Genomic DNA, 20943 nt, shown 5'->3' with positions numbered 1-20943 from the left:
TTTGTGGTCATTGGGGTTCTCTTGGGATCTGCTGTGTCAGCTATCTGTGCAGAGCTGGGGCAGCACACAGAGGGAACACACGCATGCAGTCGATTGATATCAACATTGAACAGAGCAGAGCACCATACCGGTAGCATCTGACAACAATATATGGCTCAGATTCTGAATTTTTTTTGAGAGAGATTTAAAATTTTAAACTATTTTGAATTGGTGAGTAGCTGTACATAAAATGTGTGGCTGTCTGTCATATTCAATGACAATTCATGTTCTCCTGTGGCTGCATAGTCCTAGCTGTGAGGAGCGAGGTTGGGAACAAATGTCACATAGGAATGTGTAGATTCCCGCCGAAGACTTGGCATGATGTGTGGCCATTTTTTCAATGAGTTTTTTGTATCTGTCTTTCTCAAAGTGTTTACATACCTTTATTGATTGCTCTCCATTCAGGTGTGGCCTTGACTGTGTCTAAGTTATCTATATTTATGCTTCATGCTTTGAGATTCTGTCTTTGAAGTATTTACATTTACTGCTCTTCCTGTGCTTTCTGAGTTTCATCTCATGATAGAGGACTTTTTCGGGAATCTAGCCTTACCCATTCTGGTAATAAGATCTGTCCATTTAAGCTGGGCTTTGGTAATCATTGCCTCAATGCTGGTTATTTTTGCTCCTTCAAGAATGTTAATATTTAATATAATAAAATATCCAGGAATGTGAAGGCTATATACTTTAACATTAGATGCATAAACATCAAATGTATAGGCTTCACATTCATAGATTTATAGAATTTAAGGCCAGAAGTGATCATTAGATCATCTTAGTCTGACCTCTGGTATATCACAGGCCATCACATTTAACTCAGCTAGCCCTGTACTGAGTCCAATAACTTGTGTTTATCTTTTGGCTAAAGCATAACTTCAAGGCATCTAGTCTTGATTTGAAGACATCAAGAGATGGGGAATACACCACTCCCTTTGTTCCAATGGTAAATCACCCTCTTTGTAATAAAAATGTGTTCTGTATTTCTAATTTGCAATTATCTGGCACCAGTTTCTAGCCATTGGTTCTTGTTTGCCTTTCTCTGCTAGATTTAAGAGGCTTTTGGTGCCTGGTATTTTGGAAATTTCTGGCCAAGATCTTTCTCCACAAACAGCCGCATTCCTACTCCTTCCTTCCTCAAGGTTCATCTTGAGGAGTTTCCCGAAAACTGTCTCCTCCCATAGCAGGAATTGGGGGAGGGGGCACTGCAGAGAGGAGCATAGCCTTCCTACACCAAAGGGCCTTCCATAGGGAAGGGAGCCTCCAGATGTGCAGAGGCAGCCTGATGGAGGACTGGCCCCTCAATGCTACTCTGCTGCCCCCTTCATCCTCTTCCCTGAGCAGGATGGCTCAGGTGGAAGCCATACCGCCATTGCTGCATGGCTGCGCAGTCGCAGCTGCGTAGAAGATTTAACAGAAGATGATGTTACGTGAACCAGCATCAAGCGCAGATGAAATATCTCACTCTCATATCTGTGAGGCCACTCAGGGATCATGCTCTGGAAAGGCTGTGGTTCCTGACTTCATCTCCTCTTCTTTCCAGCAGTTCTCAAACTTGGAGAGGGAAAGAGGTGGGGTAGGGATAGTCCATTTTGTGGATGTGACACTCTTCCCCGCCCTTCACGCCACTTTCTCTTCTCCCACAGGGAGTCCCTTCCCTACCTCTACCACCCATTCTGGGTCACCTCTGTTTTTGGAAGTGGAAGAGACAATCTGGACTTTAGTTCTAAAAAGCAAGAAAGGCCTCCTCCCCTGCCTTTTCAGAGAGAAGAGGTGGAAGTGTACTTTTTTGACTGTGTGCATATGGGATGGGATATATCAATTTTGTGAGAGATTCTTTGAGAAAGGGGGTTTTCATGACCCAGAATCACACTGTAAATTCCCTTTGGCTTCATCTGTGTTTCCCAGAGACCAATCCCACCCGCCAGTAACACAGCTGCCAGTGCAGTGAGTGAGAATTCCACATGTGCATCTGAAGCCAGAGTTTACATCCTTGATGAGTAATATTTATTTCTGGATAACTGATTGACTATGTGAAGCACTTGTAACAACATGAACGATTTGGGAGCTTAATAATGTGACTGCTGGGTGGCATGACTTGGAGGGTTATTGCATTTTTCTGGTGCCTGCTGTCTAATAGAAATGTACAAAAGTGAAGATATAATTGGTCCTGAAAAACAGCTCTTATTTTTTTCACAAACAAAGTCTTAAAGGGGTTTGCTTTGGAAATGGAGTATGTTTTCTACATGGTGCATTGCATGCCATCCCATTGGCCAAGATACAGTAGTGGAATGTAAAAGTGTCACACTGTACAAGCTTTGCCCTTTGGCCATCAGTCCTAAAACAACTAGATTCTTCTTAGCAATTCACAAGATGGAATACATTCTCCACACCTTCCTCTTTTTTTTAATTTTTAAACAACCTGTCTTCTGTCACTCCTCTCTCCCTGGTGCACATCACCTGTGTTTTGTCACTTCCTTTCTCGTGCAACTGTGCCCTGTCACCCCCTCCCCATGTGCCTGGGTGTGGTGTTCTGTCATGCCCTCCCCTATGCGCACCATGCCCTGTGTTCCCTCGTTCCTTTCCCCCATGTGCCTGGGCCCTGTGCTATGTCACCCTCTCCCGCATGCCCTTCAAACTTCTTCCCCTGTGCCCTATGCTCTGTCAACTCCTCCCGCATGTACCCCTTATGTCCTCTTGCCCTTCTACCCATGTGCACATGCCCAATATTGTGGGGTGTACTTGAACTAGAAAGATGCTCTCTAAGCACAGTTCAATGGTTCAGTGCAAAACTACTAAAACTAGCTTTGCAGACAGTCCAGGAAATCAAGTGGGGCTTTTCCTCTGTCTCCTTAACATCTGATCAGAATTTTATTCCTATGCTTTAAATGGCCATTTTAGTAGCTTTTATGTACAGATATAGGGGTTGGTCTGCAGACAGATTCCCAAAGCAAAATTTAATTGGCTCACTGCAGTTTAATAATTTACAAAAATACAGCAACGTGCAAATGGTACATGGTTTATAAGATTCTCATTGGAAAAAAGATACAAGCAGGGCTCTTTTTTCTTCCTAGTTAAACAAGTACAGCAAACGTAGTCAATTATGCAAGCCTACAGACTCCCAAACTCACAAAAGTTCATGACCCATACTGAATTCTGAATATAGCTCCAAAGTGTGCATCCTAGTAACAATATAAATCCACCCTGTCCAAAATGATAAAACTCATCAGTAGTATCCAATCCATATCATTATTTCTTGCCCTCATAGGAGGATGCACTCAATTATCTGATGTCTTGAAATAGTATGAACTAACAGACTCTTGATAAATTTTAACCCTCATCTTTTCCCAGTGTACTGCATGTTCTGATGATTCACGTTGAAGCTATGTATCTAAGAGCAGAAATTAACACAAACACAGATATTTACAGAGATCTTAAATTGAGCCAAAAGATAGATTAACTATTATACGTTCTCCACAGTCATACTCTTGGCATTATGCAAGTTAGAAAACATCATTTGCCAGGTTTTACATGATCACCAGCAGGTGGTGCTACCAACTTCCACATCTGTTACACTTTTTCACTTCAAGCACTGCAGAAAGTGTTCTTTGTTATCAACATAAACAGTTATTTCGCAGGAGAGAGAGGCCACAAGAGCTCATTAATTGCTAGGATTACAAATTCTGCACTACATGCCAATAAGTAATGTTCAAACTATAGGCCTAATTCCAATGCAAGTTTTGCCTAAATGGGGAATTCAGGCTATCATGCAAATAATGGAGGAAGTTGACAAACTTTTCCTCATATACAGTTTTGAAAAAAAAAATTGGGTGATTACAGAAATGGATTCTCTGCCAGCTGTTAGAAGCTTTAGATTTCTATGGAAAGCCGTATCTCACAGAGAGCACTTAAGTATTCTTCATTATCAGGCTCCAATGTCAGGGCTTTCTCATAACACTCAATTGCTTGAGGCTTCTCCCCATTCAGTTGGTGAATAAGTCCAAGGATACCCAAATTTTTAGCATCTGCAGAGCCTCTCTGAATTCTCCTTTCTATTAATTTCTTCAGAGCCTCTTTACACATGTTTCTTTCATGTGAGTTTTTCTCAATTTTCAGCCCTTTTGTGTAATGATTAATAGCCTCAGCTTCAGACTTTTTGTGATATTCCTGAAAGCGTCCATAGCGGTAGTGGAGTTGTTGCTTTTCATCACAGGTGAGTTTCTCCATCTTAAATACTTTTTGAAAGGTGTCTTCTGCTTCTTGATATTGATTTCCTTCTGCATACATGCTTGCTAGGTCAATATAGGCATACATAAACTTTGATTTTTGCTCCACCACCATTTTAAAATGAAAAATGCTCAATCGAATCAGTTCCTCCATCTGCTCTCTAGGTGGATATTTTGTAGCTTTTTTCATTTTGTATAATTGTGTTCTGTAGCAAAGACCTATCTGATGATGCAGGAAGCCAGAGGTTGGTGTAAATTCCAGTGCCTTTTTCAAAAACCCCAGTGATTTCTCCACTAGTCCTTTTTTTCTGTAAAACTTGGCAGCATATCGCAATAAATAGGGAAGATCTGGGGTTTTTTGCAATGCTTCTTTGATGTATTTTTCTCCTTCTTCGACTTGTTCTGTGTCCTGAAGTTTCAGTGCAAGGAGTGCCATAACAAAAGTGTCGTTTGGATTCAGTTTTACTGCACGCCTTAAAGGTTCCAGTGATGAGTCCTCACCAGAAGAGCCTTTTGTAAGAAAATCTTCCAGGCGATATATGGCAATTGCATAGCCAGAATTAAATTCTGGATTGTTGGGCTCCTCTTCCAGAGCCTTTTGAAAGCATTTCTTTGCTCTTTCGTAATACTTTATTCCAAACTTTAATAGTGCCCACCCTTGTTCACAGTAGATCTCAGGCAGTTGAATCTTATAGCGAGATGCACTTGAGAGCTTTTTGCAGCTGCTTTCTACCTTGCCTATGTAGGATTGAGCTTCTTGAAGTTTGTTCATATGGTAATAGACCCAAGCATAGTTCCCCCAGGTAACAAGACTTTTTCTGTCAACCTCATCTGCATGATTTGTTTGAACTTCTCCTTCAGCTTTTTGTAGACTTTCCAGAGCTTCCTCACTGTTGCCTTTCATGTGTTTCACATAGGCTAGCAGATTATAATTACTAATTTTGGATTTTGTGATTAGAAACTCAATCTGATCACAAATTGTTTCTTCTAAGTTATCAAGATCAACATCATCCTTCAGCAGAGTCCATGTAAAATGGCATTCAAGTTGCAGCAAGACAGTTTTTAGCGAATTCTTGGAAATACTGCTAGAGGGGAAAAAAGAAGCATGTTTAAGCCTTTGTGAAGAAGAAGAGATTCAAATTAAAACTTTATTTACCCCAGATGACATTTATCTATCTTCTATTTTTCTTTTCTGTACCTCTGTTTTTAATTTACAATATTGCCAATCTTAACCAGTGAGATAGCAATAATGTCACCTCTACAGATGCTTCAGAGAGAGGGTGCATCACAAGTGGCACTAACCAGAGAACAATACTTTGAGAAACCAAAGATATGGAGCTCATAGGTCTGAAGATTTGAACACCATTGGTTATTCATATTGTCTCTGTTACTCTGATCCCATGTAAACTACAGTAACTCCTCAATTTTCTTATCCATGTTGGATCATTTTTATTCTGTACAATTAAATTATCTTGTATTATGTTACCCTAGTAGAGTGTTCTGTGTAGTTAAAGAACAGAAAGGTGGCATGAGGCCTAAATTAGTTTGCACTTCATTCGGGCTATGTTATACCAGATCTGCACACTTCCACTTATTTGTTTGTCTGGGGATAGGATGTTGTTCAGGCCTGGTCTACACCTAAAACTAAGGTCAGCTTACCTACATCGCTTACGGTGAATTTTTCAACCCCCGAGAGACATAGTTAAGATGACCTAAGTGCCAAAGTTGATAATGCTCGGTCAACATCAGAAGCAGGAAACCTGATAAACAACTGGACTATCGTATTAAGATGCTAAAGGAGCACTCAAGGAAGGTAAGGCCATTGCAGAGATACTAAATTAATTCTTTACATCTGTCTTCACCAGTGCAGAGGATGTGAGGGAGATTCCCAAACCTGAGCCATTCTTTTTAGGTGACAACTGAGGAACTGTCCCAGACTGAGGTGTCTTTAGAGGAGGTTTTAGAACAAATTAAATTACACAATAATAAATCACCAGGACCAGATGATATTCACCCCAAGAGTTCTGAAGTAACTCAAATGTGAAATTGCAGAACTACTAACTGTGGTTTGTAACCTATAATTTAAATCAGCTTCTGTACCAGATGACTGGAGGATAGCTAATGTGATGCTAATTTTTTTAAAAGGCTCCAGAGGTGATCTCGGCAATTACAGGCCAGTAAGCCTAACTTCTGTATCAGGCAAATTGGTTGAAACTATAGTAAAGAACAGAATTATCAGACATATAGCTAAACATGATTTATTGGGGGAAAGTCAACGTGGCTTTTGTAAATGGAAATCATGCCACACCAATCTATTAGAATTCTTTGAGGGGGTCAATAAACATGTGATCAAGGGTGATCCAGTGGATATAGTGTACTTAGATTTTCAGAAAGTCTTTGACAAGGTCCATCACCAATGGCTCTTAAGCAAAGTAAGCTGTAATGGAATAAGAGGGGAGCTTGGCTGCCAGTGGGTGCAGAGCACTCACTAATTTTTCCCCGTGGGTGTTCCAGCCTATGGGGTAAACAGTGAGGTTGCAAATTTTGCAGATGATACAAAACTACTGAAGATAGTTAAGTCCAAAGCAGACTGCAAAGAGCTACAAAGGGACCTCAGAAAACTGGGTGACTGGACAACAAAAAGGCAGATGAAAGTCAGTGTTGATAAATGCAAAGTAATGCATATTGGAAAACATAATCCCAATTATACATATAAAATGATGGGGTCTAAATTAAGTGTTACCACTCAAGAAAGAGATCTTGGAGTCATTGTGGATAATTCTCTGAAAACATCCACTCAATGTTACCCATGGGGGAAATCTGCATCACTGCGCATGCGCAGGATTTCTTTGTTTCCCCGCAGAAAAATAACTTTCTGACAGGGAAGCAAAGAGAAACCACAAGAGTGATCATACAACCCTCCCCAACAGTATGTTTTGGGTGCCCAGGGCAGCTGGCAGAGAGGTAAATCACTGTGGCGTGGGACTGGGGAAGACACAGCTGGTGGCTCCTACCCTGCGTCAGGCTCAGCTGCAAGTTCCGTCTGGACTGGGGAGGACGGGACTTCCTCTTCCCATGCACGGCATCCAGGGCTGGGTCAGACCCACCCCCAGATTTCTCCCCCAGCTGTAGGAAGCTCTGCAAACTCTCCCACTTACCCCATGCTTCCTGCACCCATTGCTCCTCAGCTGCAGCAGGATGGATCACTGTACAGGGAGCTGCTCCCCCATCCGTCCAACCTCCGTGCATCCGGACCCTTCTGCTGAGCCTCACCCCCCCATCACACACCCAGAACCCCGCCCCCGATGAGCTCCACTCCCTCTGCACCTGGACCACCCTGATGAGCCACCCGCACCGAGATCCCCACCCTACTGAGCCCCAACCAGCTGCACCTGGATCCCAACCGCACTGAGCCCCACTCTCCCAGCATCTGGATGCTCCCCACTGAGCCCCCCACACCAACCCCCCTGCTGAGCTCTATCCCCACCCACACTCAGACCCCTCCACTGAGCCCCAACTACCTTCACCTGGACCCCCCTGCACAGTACCATTACGGTTGCACCCAGAACCTCCCAACAAGCCCCTGTGCATCCAGGTCCCCCCGCCACACCCAGAAACTCGACTGAACTGCCTGCACCCAGATTACCACACACTGAATCCTCTCAACCCACACCTGGATTCCGCCCATGCTAACCCCCTCCACACTTGGATCCTACCTTGCTGAGCCTGCCTACCAACACCTGGTGCACCTGGCATGGAGGGACAGGGCTCTGGGGTGTTTCTGGGGCAGGCCCGGTCCTTGTGCTGTGTCAGGGTTGGGTGCAGCCTCACCACTGAGTCTGTGTCCCAGGAGGGGTGAGCTGCACAGTAATCACCCACCTCTGTGCAACCAGTGGCCTGTGTTCCCCAATGCTATGCTGGAGCCTCCACATTTATTTGACAAAATTTGCAGAATTTTGCAGAATTTTAAAATATTGTGTGCAGAATTTTTAATTTTTTGGCACAGAATGCCCTCAGGAGTATCAATGTGCAGTGGCAGTCACAAAAGCTAACTGAATGTTGGGAATCATTAGGAAAAGGATAGATAAGACAGAAAATATCATATTGCCTCTATATAAACTGATGGTACACCCACATCTTGAATACTTTTTGTGTAGATTAGCTCACCCCATCTCAAAAAAGATAGATTGGAATTGGAAAAGGTACAGCAAAGGGCAACAAAAATTATTAGGGATTTCGAACAGCTTCCATATTAGGAGAGATTAAAAAGGCTGGGACTTTTCAGCTTGGAAAAGAGACGACTAAAGGGGATTTGATAGAGGTCTATAAAATCATGACAGGTGTGGAGAAAGTAAATAAGAAAGTGTTATTTACTCCTTCTCATAACACAAGAACTAGGGGTCACCAAATGAAATTAATAAGCAGCAAGTTTAAAACAAACAAAAAGAAGTATTTCTTTGCACAACACAGTCAACCTGTGGAATTCCTTGCCAGAGGATGTTGTGAAGACCATGACTATAACAGGGTTCAAAAAGGAACTCCTATTCATGGAGGATAGGTCCGTCAATTATTATCCAGGATGGACAGGGATGGTGTCCCTAGCCTCTGTTTGCCAGAAGCCGGGAATGGGTGACAGGGGATGGATCACTTCATGATTACCTGGTCTGTTCATTGCCTCTACTGGGTTGGATGGATCTTTGGTCTGACCCAGTATGGCTGTTCTTATGTTCTTAACAGAAGAACGCTTCCGTCAACCTAGCTACTGCCTCTTGGAAAGGTAGAGTTACTACAGTCAGGGGCGCTGAAACAATTTTTATAATGGGGGTGCTGAGAGCCATTGAACCAAACTGTAAACACTGTGTATAATGGAAACCACTTCCAGCCAGGGGGTGTGGCAGCACCCGCAGTTCCAGCACCTATAACTACAGTGATGAAAGAACCCCTTCCATCTCTGTAGTAAGTATCTACACTATAGTGCTGCAGTTGCAGTTGTGCTACTACAGTAATTCTAACGTAAACATACCCTCAGACAAATGAGTCCAAAATGGCCAACCGTCTGATCTGGCAGCACTAGAAGCCTCTGCATTTAGAAGCTTCTTCAGAGGGTAGACAGCTCCATTTGTCTAGTAGCTCCGTGTACACTAACATATGGAAGGGGAAACACAGCTGCTGAAGAGCTGGAGTAATTGAGCTGCCTGCACTCAGTCATGCAGGCCTCATTGCTCTCTCAAGCAACAGTGACTTTGCTCGAGGCATCTAGTTTCTACTCCATGACACACTGCTCAGATCTTCCTTTGCCTGAGGGATCATCCAAGGTAGGAGAATATTGGGAGTGGATGGGGTAGAGTAATGAGTTATGAAAGAACTGGAAACTGGGACCAAGATTTTTAAAAATAGGTGCCTAAATTTAGGCTTCTAAAACCATTTATAGACACTGAAATAAATGGCCTGATTGTCAAAAGTGTTAACACCCAGCAACCTACAATGGATAAATGTGAAAAAGAGGATATACATTTCTATGAATACTCTCTTTCCCATTCCTTATCTTTATTTTATTTTTCATAAGTAGTAGATGTCGGGAGACATCTGAAAAAGAGCAAATTGATGTACTCTCAACAAAGTGGTACTAATATGAAACAGAAGTCAATACTCCTGCCTGATCTTTTATCCTGGCACACAGGCTGCCTTGCTTCTTCTCCCCACTATTTTCTTTCTGACATTGCACCCATCTGTCCCTGAATCCCTTCTCTGAGGTCTCCTGTCACTTAGCTCTGATAATCTGCCCCTAACTCCACCCAGGAGCGGCACCAGGGTTTTTGCCGCTCTAGGCGGCAGCACTCCTCCTCAGTAATCGGTGGCAGCTCCTCCTCTGAAGCTGTGTTCTCAGCGGCGGGGGTCCTTCCGCTCCGGGTCTTTGGGGCACTTCGGTGGCGGGTCCCGGAGCAAGTGAAGGACCCGCCACCGAATTTCCGCCGAAGACCCAGAGCGGAAGAAACCCCTCTGGGCAGCCCTGGTTCTCAGCGGCATTTCCGTGACCGCTTTTCTTCCTGCCCAGAGGAATCGCTGCTGAAATTCCGACGAGGGCGGCAAAATGCCACCCCCCACATCCTCCCACCCTGGGTGACCACCTAGGGTCGCCTAGTGGAAGCGCCGGCCCTGACTCCAACCTGCCCTAGCTAGGAGCAGAAAAAGAAACCAAGGAGTCTAGACTCTAAGGCCTTGTCTTAACTAGGGTTTAAAGGTGTGTGGTGTGTACATGTGTCAGCTAACATATTATAATTAACATATTCTAGAACTTTAGTGTACACACGCCACTGTAGACTTTACCAAGTATAAACCGATCAACTTGAAGCCTAGGCTACCCTTTAGCTTCAACTTGACCAGCTTAGCATGTACTAAAGTCCATAGTGTCTTGTCCATAGGAGCACTTTAGAACGTGTTAAAACTTGTTGGCTGACAACACACGTTTAAATCTTAGTCAAGACAAACTCTACACAATGGTGCATCTCAACAAACAAATATTTGTATAGTTTAAACAAAATAGAGCCCTAAATCAAATACTTATTTGTTACTTAGCAGAACCCTGGTGGAACGTAGAAGATCTAGCAGCTTGTGTGCCAATGTATGTGCTGCCACCCAATTGCAAAATCATGCATGCTGGAGAGAGAGAGCAAGGGGTACAACTGGAGGATTGGGGAAGGAAAGATGAGTTAGAGTTGTGGAGACGTATTAGCAAATTGTGGGGAGGTCAGGAGAAGAGGAGCCAGAAATGAACTATTAGAGCTTTGGGGGGCGTGGAGTGGAATTCAATTTGGATCACTGGGGTCTTGGGAGAAAATGTTCCTGAATATTTTATCTAGTCTCAATGTTTTACACTTAGATCCTACAATGAGGTCTGAAGGAGAGAGTGATAGTAAATGCATATCCCTACCATCAAAGACTTCCTCATTTCTATCGGGTAATATCACTGTACAGTTTAAGTTTTTAATTGATATCAGCATAAATGTTTCATCTGTGGGTAAAATACAAATTTTGAGTGGAGAGGAGACTCTAAATGTTGAAATAATCCTGCACCTGTTAGGGAGCTGTGGTGTCAATTAAATGAATCCAATAGGGGAATGGACATTTCATACACAATTGTTCTCATTTGGGCCTTGATTCAGTAAGGCACTCTAAGCAAATGCTTAAGTAGAAGAATGTAAATAGTCCCATTGAAGTCAATGGGACTACTCATGTACTTAGTTCAGAATGTGATTAAGGGCTTTGTTAGACCATGCCTGAATCCAGAACAACAAAAACTTTCATGTGTATAATAGCAGTAGAGAAATAAATAATGTGAACAGGTGGAGTTGTAGTGCAGGTGTGACGTTATCTGATTAAAATACGACTATATAGAGCATTGTTGCAATCACTGTTATATATTTGCAGCAAATAGTGAACAAAGGTTGTCAAGTGAGGTGGCTATGAAAAGGTTATGACTTGCTGGTTATGATTATGCTAGCTTTATGCATGTATCATTTTGTATTTGAAGTTATAAGTGTGATGTTGCACTCTATATGTTTTTATGAAAGTATGCTGATGAGTGTGAACATAATGTAACTAAAATATGCTTCATGCAAAAGGTCTCTTGTAAGGTATCATTACAAAGCTTATACTCTACTGAGTGTGGTCATCCTATTTATATAAATGTATCACTCTTGTATCTGAAACTAGAAATATGAAATATAACTCTGAGGGCCTATTGTAATTATGCAAAGTGTGGGCCATTAATGGTGGTTTGGAATCTTGATGGTTCCCATCAACCAGGACATTTGACTGTGGATGGCTCTGTTGGCAGGCAGAAATGAAGGCTTGGGATTTTACAGTGACATGTGATCATGTCACCTGAACTGGAATCCATCTTTAACCTGGTGTTTTTCCATTGAGAAGGAGGGGTGGGAACCCAGAGGGACAAAGGATTCCCGCCTTATGCAAAAGATATATAAGTGGGTGGAAAAGAACAAATGGGGGGCCATCATGATAAATCCCATAGCTACCACCTGAGCTGGAACAAGGGCTGTACCAGGGGAAAGGATTGTGCCCAGACTAGGAATGCATCCAGTCTGTGAAAGAAATTTATTGAAACATCTCTGAGGGTGAGATTTTATCTGTATTCAGTTTTATTACTGTACTAGGCTTAGACTTGTGTGTTCTATTTTATTTTGCTTGGTAATTCACTTTGTTCTGTCTGCTACTACTTGTAACCACTTAAATCCTACTTCCTGTATTTAATAAAATCACTTTTTATTTATTAATTAACCCAGAGAATGTATTAATACCGGGGGGAGAGGGGAGAAACAGCTGTGCATATCTCTCTATCAGTGTTCTAGAGGCTGAACAATTTGAGTAAAATGGATTTATTTGGGGTTTAGACCCCATTGGGAGTTGAGCATCTGAGTGTTAAAGACAGGAGCACTTCTGAAATCTGCTTTCAGTTTAAGCCTAAAGCTGTTAGGGGATGTGGTTCAGACCCTGGGTCTGTGCTGGAGCAGACTGGCATGTCTGGCTCAACATGACAGGGTGCTGGAGTCCCAAGCTGGCAGGGAAAGCAGGGGCAGAAGTAGTCTTGGCACATCAGTTGGCAGTTCCCAAGGGGGTTTCTGTGATGCAACCCATCACAATAAGTATTGGTTCTATACTTGGATTTCAAATGTTTGCTCCTGGGGTAACGCCCAGAAGGTAAAGCCCAGCATATCTTGGAGAAACACTTGGTTAACAATGAACCATGGGAGATGCCCATCTACACTGAGTGTACTGTCATGTAAATGTGCTGTCTGGAGTGTAGGTAATGGCTTCATGCAATGACTGAGGAAAATTGGGCATGAACATGTGACTTGCCCATGTGACTCCAAACTTCCATCTTGTTGCTGTGATTTTCAACAGTAAGAACAATGGCATGCCCTCCACATGGCAAAAGCTATAAAAGGCCCTGGAAACACCTCCATTTTGTCTTCAATCCTGCTCCTTACCTCTGGAGGAACCTTGCTACAAACTGAAGCTCTGAACAATGGACTGAATGACCCATCCAAGCTGTGGATGTACTCCAGAGACTTGACTTAGGCCAGCAGTTTATTCACTACAAAAAGAAGGATTCTGCGTGGACTCCTCCTGAAGGTCAAAACAACAGACTGGACTTCTACATAGAGTGCTTCCGTTGATGTGCATGGCCTGAAATTGTGGAAAAGCAGCATCACTTGCCCCATAACCTCAACCGTGCTGAACATGACCCCATCAACAGCCTCAGGAATAACTCTGACATCATTATCAAAAAGGCTGACAAAGGAGGTGCTATCGTCATCATGAATAAGTTGGAATATGAACAAGAGGCTGCTAGGCAGCTCTCTAACTCCACATTCTACAGGCCATTAGCCTCTGATCCCACTGAGGATTACCAAAAGAAACTACACCATCTGCTCAAGAAACTCCCTGAAAAAGCACAGGAACAGATCTGTACAGACACATGCCTAGAACCCCGACCAGGGGTATTCTATTTGCTACCCAAGATCCATAAACCTGGAAATCCTGGATGCCCCATCATCTTAGGCATTGGCACCCTAACAGCAGGATCATCTGGCTATGTGGACTCTCTCCTCAGTCCCTATGCTACCAGCACTCCCAGCTATCTTCGAGACACCACCGACTTCCTGAGGAAACTACAATGCATTGGTGTTCTTCCTGAAAACACCATCCTGGCCACCATGGATGTAGAAGCACTTTACACCGATATTCCACATGAGGATGGACTACAAGCATTCAGGAACAGTATCCCTGATGAGGCCACAGCAAGCCTGGTGGCTGAGCTTTGTGACTTTGTCCTCACCCACAACCACTTCAGATTTGGGGACAACTTATACCTTCAAGTCAGTGGCACTGCTATGGGTACCCGCATGGTCCCACAGTATGCCAACATTTTTATGGCTGACTTAGAACAACGCTTCCTCAGCTCTCGTCCCCTAGTGCCCCTCCTCTACTTGCGCTACACTGATGACATCTTCATCATCTGGACCCATGAAAAAGAAGCCCTTGAGGAATTCCACCATGATTTCAACATTTTCCATCCCACCATCAACCTCAGCCTAGAGCAATCCACAGCAATCCACAGGTCCATTTCCTGGACACTACTGTGCTAATAAGCGATGGTCACATAAACACCATCCTATACTGGAAACCTACTGATCGATATACTTACCTACATGCCTCCAGCTTCTATCTCGGACACACTACACGATCCATTGTCTACAGCCAAGCTCTAAGATACAACAACATTTGCTCCCATCCCTCAGACAGAGACAAACACCTACAAGATCTCTATCAGCATTCTTAAAACTACAATACCCACCTGCTGAAATGAAAAAACAGATTGACAGAGCCAGAAGAGTACCCAGAAGTCACTTACCTACAGGACAGGCCCAACAAAGAAAATAGCAGAACACCACTAGCCGTCACCGTCGGCCCCCAACTAAAACCTCTCCAGCGTATCATCAAAGATCTACAACCTATCCTGAAAGATGATCCCTCACTCTCACAGATCTTGGGAGACAGACCAGTCCTTGCTTACAGACAGCCCCCCAACCGGAAGCAAATACTCACCAGCAACCACACAACAAAAACACTAACCCAGAAACCTATCCTTGCAACAAAGCCCGATGCCAACTCTGTCCACATATTTATTCAAATGACACCATCATAGGACCTAATCACATTAGCCATGCTATCAGGGGCTCATTCACCTGCACATCTACCAATGTGATATATACCATCATGTGCCAGCACTGCCCCTCTGCCATGTACATTGGCCAAACCGGACAGTCTCTATGCAAAAGAATAAATGGACACAAATCTGACCAGTAATCATAACATTCAAAAACCAGTAGGAGAACACTTCAACCTCTCTGGTCACTCAGTAACAGACTTAAAGGTGGCAATTTTGCAACAGAAAAGCTTCAAAAACAGACTCCAATGAGAAACTTCTGAGCTTGAATTAATATGCAAACTAGATACCGTTAACTTGGGTTTGAATAGAGACTGGGACTTGCTGGGTCATTACACATATTGAATCTATTTCCCCATGTTAAGTATCCTCAAACCTTCTTGTCAGCTGTCTAAAATGGGCCATCTTGATTATCACTACAAAAGTTTTTTTTCTCCTGCTGATAATAACTCATCTTAATTAATTAGCCTTTTACAGTTGGTATGGCTACTTTCACTTTTTCATGTTCTCTGTATGTATATATATCTTCTTACTATATGGTCCATTCTATGCATCTGATGAAGTGGGCTGTAGCTCATGAATGTTTATGCTCAAATAAATTTGTTAGTCTCTAAAGTGCCACAAGTACTCCTGTTCTTTTTGCCATTACCATATGTAATTGATTCCTTTAACCAATTTTAACTCTCACCTTTCTTTCTTTCTTTTTATAAATAAACCTTTAGATTTTAGATACTAAAGGATTGGCATCAGCGTGATTTTGGGGTAAGATCTAAGTTATATATTGACCTGGGTATGTAGCTGGTCCTTTGGGATCAGAAGAACCTGTTATTTGATGAAACTGGTTGTAAAGAACCACTCATCTGAATCCAGTGGTTTTGGTGGTGATATAAGAACTGGAAAGCTTGAGGAAACTGCTTTTATGTTTTCTTGTTAGCCCGTGTGGTAAAACAGGAGTTTACTTTTGTGGCTGGTTTGGTATATCTTATAAAAGAATAACCACCAGTTCTGGGTTGTGTTTCCCCTATTTCTCAGCAGTTTGTCCTGAATTTGGCATCCTCAGTTGTGACCCACTAAGGCACGGTTACAGCAGGTTAAACATCTTTTAGCTTAGTTCAGCACAGAAGCATTAAATGCTGTTACTTTCAGAATCATAGTAGTAATTAGAAGGTTAGTTTCCTGATTTGAGAGCACAAATCATCTACTTAGCAATCCACTTGACCTTACAGTACTCGTGGCAACAGTGAACTATGGACACAAGCTTTGTTGGTGTAAATTCCACCCATGAAAATGGAGAGGGGGTTGAGGCTTGAACATCTGGAACTAACAGAATTAAATTTCTAACAATACCATCACTTTAATCTAGTCCTCATTTTAATTCACACATAAAACAATTACTTACATTTGGTACCGTACCTGCTTAACTACTTAAACTCAAGTAAATTATAGTTTAGAATTTTCATATGAAAGAAAAACACAAATCCTCAGCACAGGGGGATGGACTAGATCAGTGGCTCTCAACCTTTCCAGTCTACTGTACCCTTTTCAGGAGTCTGATTTGTCTTGCGTACCCCAAGTTTAGCCTCACTTAAAAACTACTTGCTTACAAAATCAGACATAAAAATACGAAAGTGTCACAGCACACTTACTGAAAAATTGCTTACTTCTCTTTTTAATTGATATATATAAAATTATAATACATGTATATAATTATATACAGAGAATTATAAAAGAAATAAATATTGTACTTATCTTTAAGTGTATAGTGTATAGAGCCATATAAATAATTCATTGTCTGTATGAAATTTTAGTTTGTACTGACTTCACTAGTGCTTTTATGTAACCTGTTGTAAAACTAGGCAAATACCTAGATGAGTTGATGTGCCCCTGGAAGACCTCTGTGTACCCCCAGGGGTACGCGTACGCCTAGTTGACAACCACTGGACTAGATGGCTGGCCAACCTCTTAAGGTCCTTTCCAGCTCTACATTTCTATGAAATAGGCACAGTTCAGAGTTGCTATTGTTTACTCACCTCATGGCTTTGCTTTGCTTTGCTGGTCAGCTGTTGTAATGCAGCTTGGCTTCTTTTCTTACTAACCTGGGATGTTGACGCTGGCTGCTATTCCTCTACTCCATTTTATAGGCATCCCAGCATCATGTGACATGGGCTTTTCCTCAGCAGTTTAGTGAAGTAAATGGAAACTAGAAAGTGAAAGCTATGCACAGCTCTCCGAACGCACAATAGAAAAGCTGAACTAGCTGCTGTCAGGGAAACTGAAACTTAAGGGACGTGGATTTCTTTCTTCTGTTCACATTTGGCTTTATGCCATTGATTTAACTGTTCTACAGAGACTAAGGCAATAATAGCGCAGACTGTTCAGGTAGACCTTCCTAATATAAAAGAATTTAAGGCTTTTCTTTGTTTAAAATATAAAGATTTGTGGAAATAGATAGAGGAAAGATTTGTGGCTAGTGGATTGAACATAGGGCTACCGTACGTCCAGGTTTCCCTGGACATGTCCGGCTTTTCGCTCTTTAAATAGCCGTCCGGGGTGGGGGGGATTTATAAAAATCTAAAAATGCCTGGGATTCCCCCCCCGGTCAGCTATTTATCGACCGAAAAGCGGCTGACAGGGCGTCCGAGCGCCGCTCGCATTGGGGGCTCGGCAGTCAAAGCCCCTTCCCGGCTCCCCCCATCCCCTAAAGCCTTAGCACGCTTTTTTCAAACCCCTTTGCCAGCTCAGGAGAGGCACCAGAGCTAAGCACTGCGAAGCTGGCCCAGCCCCTGCAGCCCCCACTCCCTGGCCTGTGCACACACTATAGCAAAGGGATCAGCTGAGACCAGCTGGGGTGTGTGTGTGGGGGGCGACACCACCAAGGGTCCATCTCTCCAAAGCCCCAGTCTCAAATTGCAACCTCCTGGCAGGTGAGCGCTGTAAGGGGAAAACCCCCAAAGCGGGGCAGGCAGCCTCTGAGGCGGGGGGAGGGGGGGACAAACTGGGAGCTTACCCCCCATGTGAAAAAAAGACTCCGTATTGTCTGGAGCCACCAGATTTCTGCCTTTTTTTAATTAAAAGCTCCAAAGGAGAAGCAGATTGCTTGCGCCAGGCTCTCCTTCCCTGCACGGCGCGCGGCTAGAGTCCAGGCACAGCAGACCCAGGAGTGGGCTGGGGTCTTGATCCTTTGGGCTCTGCCCCTGTTCTCAGCTCAGCGCCCGGATTCACTCCAAGCTCCCAAGCGCCCTAGCTTGCAAAGGCAGCAATACCACCCCCCCCCCCCCAATGCAATCCCAATGCTGCCTCCACAAGGGACCTGAGCCCCCAGGATCCCACTGAAAAGGCGGGGTGGGGGGGGGCTGGTTTGCTTTCTGAAAGGCAAATTCTGCACAAAAAAAAGCAAGTCCCACTGATGTGTCATTGAATGAAGGAGAAGCCCGGAGCACTAGCTCCGCACTTGGGCACACCTGGAGTGTCAGTGATCAGGCTTGCTGGCCTGGCCCCCAGCCTCCATGCTCAGCTCACACTGCCTCGCATTCCTCACCACCCAGACAGAGACGGGGGAGCACAGCATCTTGCTGTGAGCAGGGCCGGCTCCAGGCACCAGGCACCCAAGCACATGCTTGGGGCGGCACCTGGTAAGGGGCGGCGGGGGGAGCGCGGCGTGGCATTCTGCGGGGGTGGGCTCTCCGGTGGCGCTCTGGGGGGGTTCCGGCGGTGCTCGGTGGGGGGCGGGCTCCGGCGGGGGGGGGGGGCAGCGCGGGGCTCAGCGCTGGGGGGGGGTCTGGCGGCGCTCGGCACGGCGGGGGGGTGGGCTCCTGCGCGCGGCGCTCCACGGGGGGGCGGCGCTTTGGGGGGGGTTCCGGCGGTGCTCGGCGGGGGATGGGCTCCGGCGGGGGGGGGGCAGCGCGGGGCTCGGCGCTGGGGGGGGGTCCGGCGGCGCTCGGCACGGCGGGGGGGGCGGGCTCCTGCGCGCGGCGCTCCACGAGGGGGCGGCGCTTTGGGGGGGGTTCCGGCGGCGCTCGGCATGGCGGGGGGGCAGGCTCCAGCGCTCGGCGGGGGGGCGGCGCTCTGGGGGGGGGTTCCGGTGGCGCGGCGCTCAGTTGGGAGGGGTTGGGGGGCGGTGCTTTTTTTTGCTGCTTGGGGCAGCAAAAAAGCTAGAGCCGGCCCTGGCTGTGAGGGGGCCATTGCTCGCACGCACCTGGTGGGACAGCCCCTCTCATCTCTCCTGAGGGGGCTGCTCTGCAATCTGTGGCCCCTGGAAGCAGGCAGCATACAGGAGCATGGGGGGGGGGCACAGTCCCCTGCATGAGAGAGACAATCGGACAGAGGTGGGCAGGGTCTGTTGGGGGTTCACATGGTGGAGGCGGGGGAGAAGGGGTGGGGGGCTGCACTGGGAGACTCTCCAATGCAGCACCTAGCCACGCTGACTCTATGCATCATGAGGCTACTCGGGAAAAGGAGGCAGCAAGAGAGAGAGGCCGAGGAGGAGGTGCCCTTCCCCTCCCAGCTGGGTCTGTGAGTCCCTGATCTCACAGAGTCTCAGCGCTGCAGGCACCCAGCCCCCAGGTGCTAGAGGGGCTGATACAGAGAAGTCAGGACCAGTCAGAGCACTTCCCATGTCATCATGAAAACTCACTCCTGGAAAGCTGGGTGAGGTAATATGCGCGGGGGGCAGGTAATATATATCAAGGTGGGTGAGGTAATATATTTTATTGGACCAGCTTCTGTTGGTGAGAGACACAAGCTTTTGAGTTTTCACAGAACTCTTCTTCGGGAAGAAGACAGAACTCCGTGAAAGCTCCAAAGCTTGTCTCTCTCTCACCAACAAAAGTTGCTCCAATAAAAGATATGACCTCACCCACCTTGTGGCTCTAATTTCCTGGGAACAACAGGGCTACACCAACACAGCATACAAAAATGCAAGATTCACATGAACAGCACAGAGTGACCAACGTCACACCAGGACACTATTTTCAGGATTCATTTTAGCATAATGTCATCATCACACCAAGGAAGTAGCACTATCAGCACAATGAGATAAATATAGCCACATGTGCATGCCAAAAATTCACAGTACAAGCACACTGGGCTCCACACAGCAGGATAGTAGTGTCAGTTTAGCTCTCGGCTTAGTGGGGATACATTCAGGGACTGAGTCCAAGGGTTCAGCTAAACACAAGGGCACCTGCAAATAGCTGTACTAACAGCAGGATCTACACTGGCACAATAGGAGGAGTTGCATGTCAGGGCACTAATTCCCAATCCCAGTGCAAGGCAATATGGGCTCCAGGCACCAGGTCTTTAGTACCAGAATTTGTACTCCCAGGATGGAATTATACAAGTTACAGAAGGCAACTCCCAAGAAACAACAAGGTACTTGACCAAATGGCTGGGTGGACGTTAAACAACCATCACCAGCCATTGTGCGGCAAGTGAATGACAATTAGCATTCAATGACCACCATCACCAGAGAATTACTCAACCCTGGGACTCAGCAATGCTCCCCCCACAACATGATCACTAGCCCTTCCCTTAGGAGACAATTCAGGTTTCCCCCTCCTACCTCCTCCACAACATGGTGCCCGGACTTGTGTTTGCCAGAGCACATGGACTAAACCAGGGGTAGGCAACCTATGACACGCGTGCCGAAGGTGACACGAGAGCTGATTTTCAGTGGCACTCACACTGCCCGGGTCCTGGCCACCAGTCCGGGGGGCTCTGCATTTTAATTTAATTTTAAATGAAGCTTCTTAAACATTTTAAAAACCTTATTTACTTTACATACAACAATAGTTTAGTTCTATATTATAGACTTATAGAAAGAGACCTTCTAAAAAAGTTAACATGTATTACTGGCACGCGAAATCTTAAATTAGAGTGAATAAATGAAGACTTGGCACACCACTTTTGAAAGGTTGCTGACCCCTGGACTAGGGT

At 45.0% G+C, this 20943-nt stretch overlaps 1 protein-coding gene across 2 annotated transcripts; it reads right to left on the bottom strand.

The window, feature by feature from the left end:
• Positions 1-2859: 2859 nt before the first annotated feature.
• On the bottom strand, positions 2860-17124 carry LOC128840611 (interferon-induced protein with tetratricopeptide repeats 5-like). 2 transcript variants are annotated; one of them, XM_054034828.1, is made up of 2 exons: positions 17040-17124; positions 2860-5341 (listed from the first exon to the last, which is right to left on the bottom strand). In XM_054034828.1, the coding sequence occupies exons 1-2, from the start codon at positions 17042-17044 to the stop codon at positions 3904-3906; spliced, it is 1443 nt and encodes a 480-aa protein (XP_053890803.1). In that variant the 5' UTR covers positions 17045-17124; the 3' UTR covers positions 2860-3903. The 2 variants fall into 2 exon arrangements, with proteins under 2 accessions (XP_053890803.1, XP_053890802.1); XM_054034827.1 differs by having other exon boundaries at positions 2860-5344; positions 17040-17119.
• Positions 17125-20943: the final 3819 nt, after the last annotated feature.

The sequence above is a fragment of the Malaclemys terrapin genome, chromosome 7, assembly GCF_027887155.1.
Source record: "Malaclemys terrapin pileata isolate rMalTer1 chromosome 7, rMalTer1.hap1, whole genome shotgun sequence".
Classification (NCBI taxonomy): Eukaryota; Metazoa; Chordata; order Testudines; family Emydidae; genus Malaclemys; species Malaclemys terrapin.
Note: the sequence above shows the minus strand (reverse complement) of the source record. Positions and strands in the feature narration are given on the sequence as shown.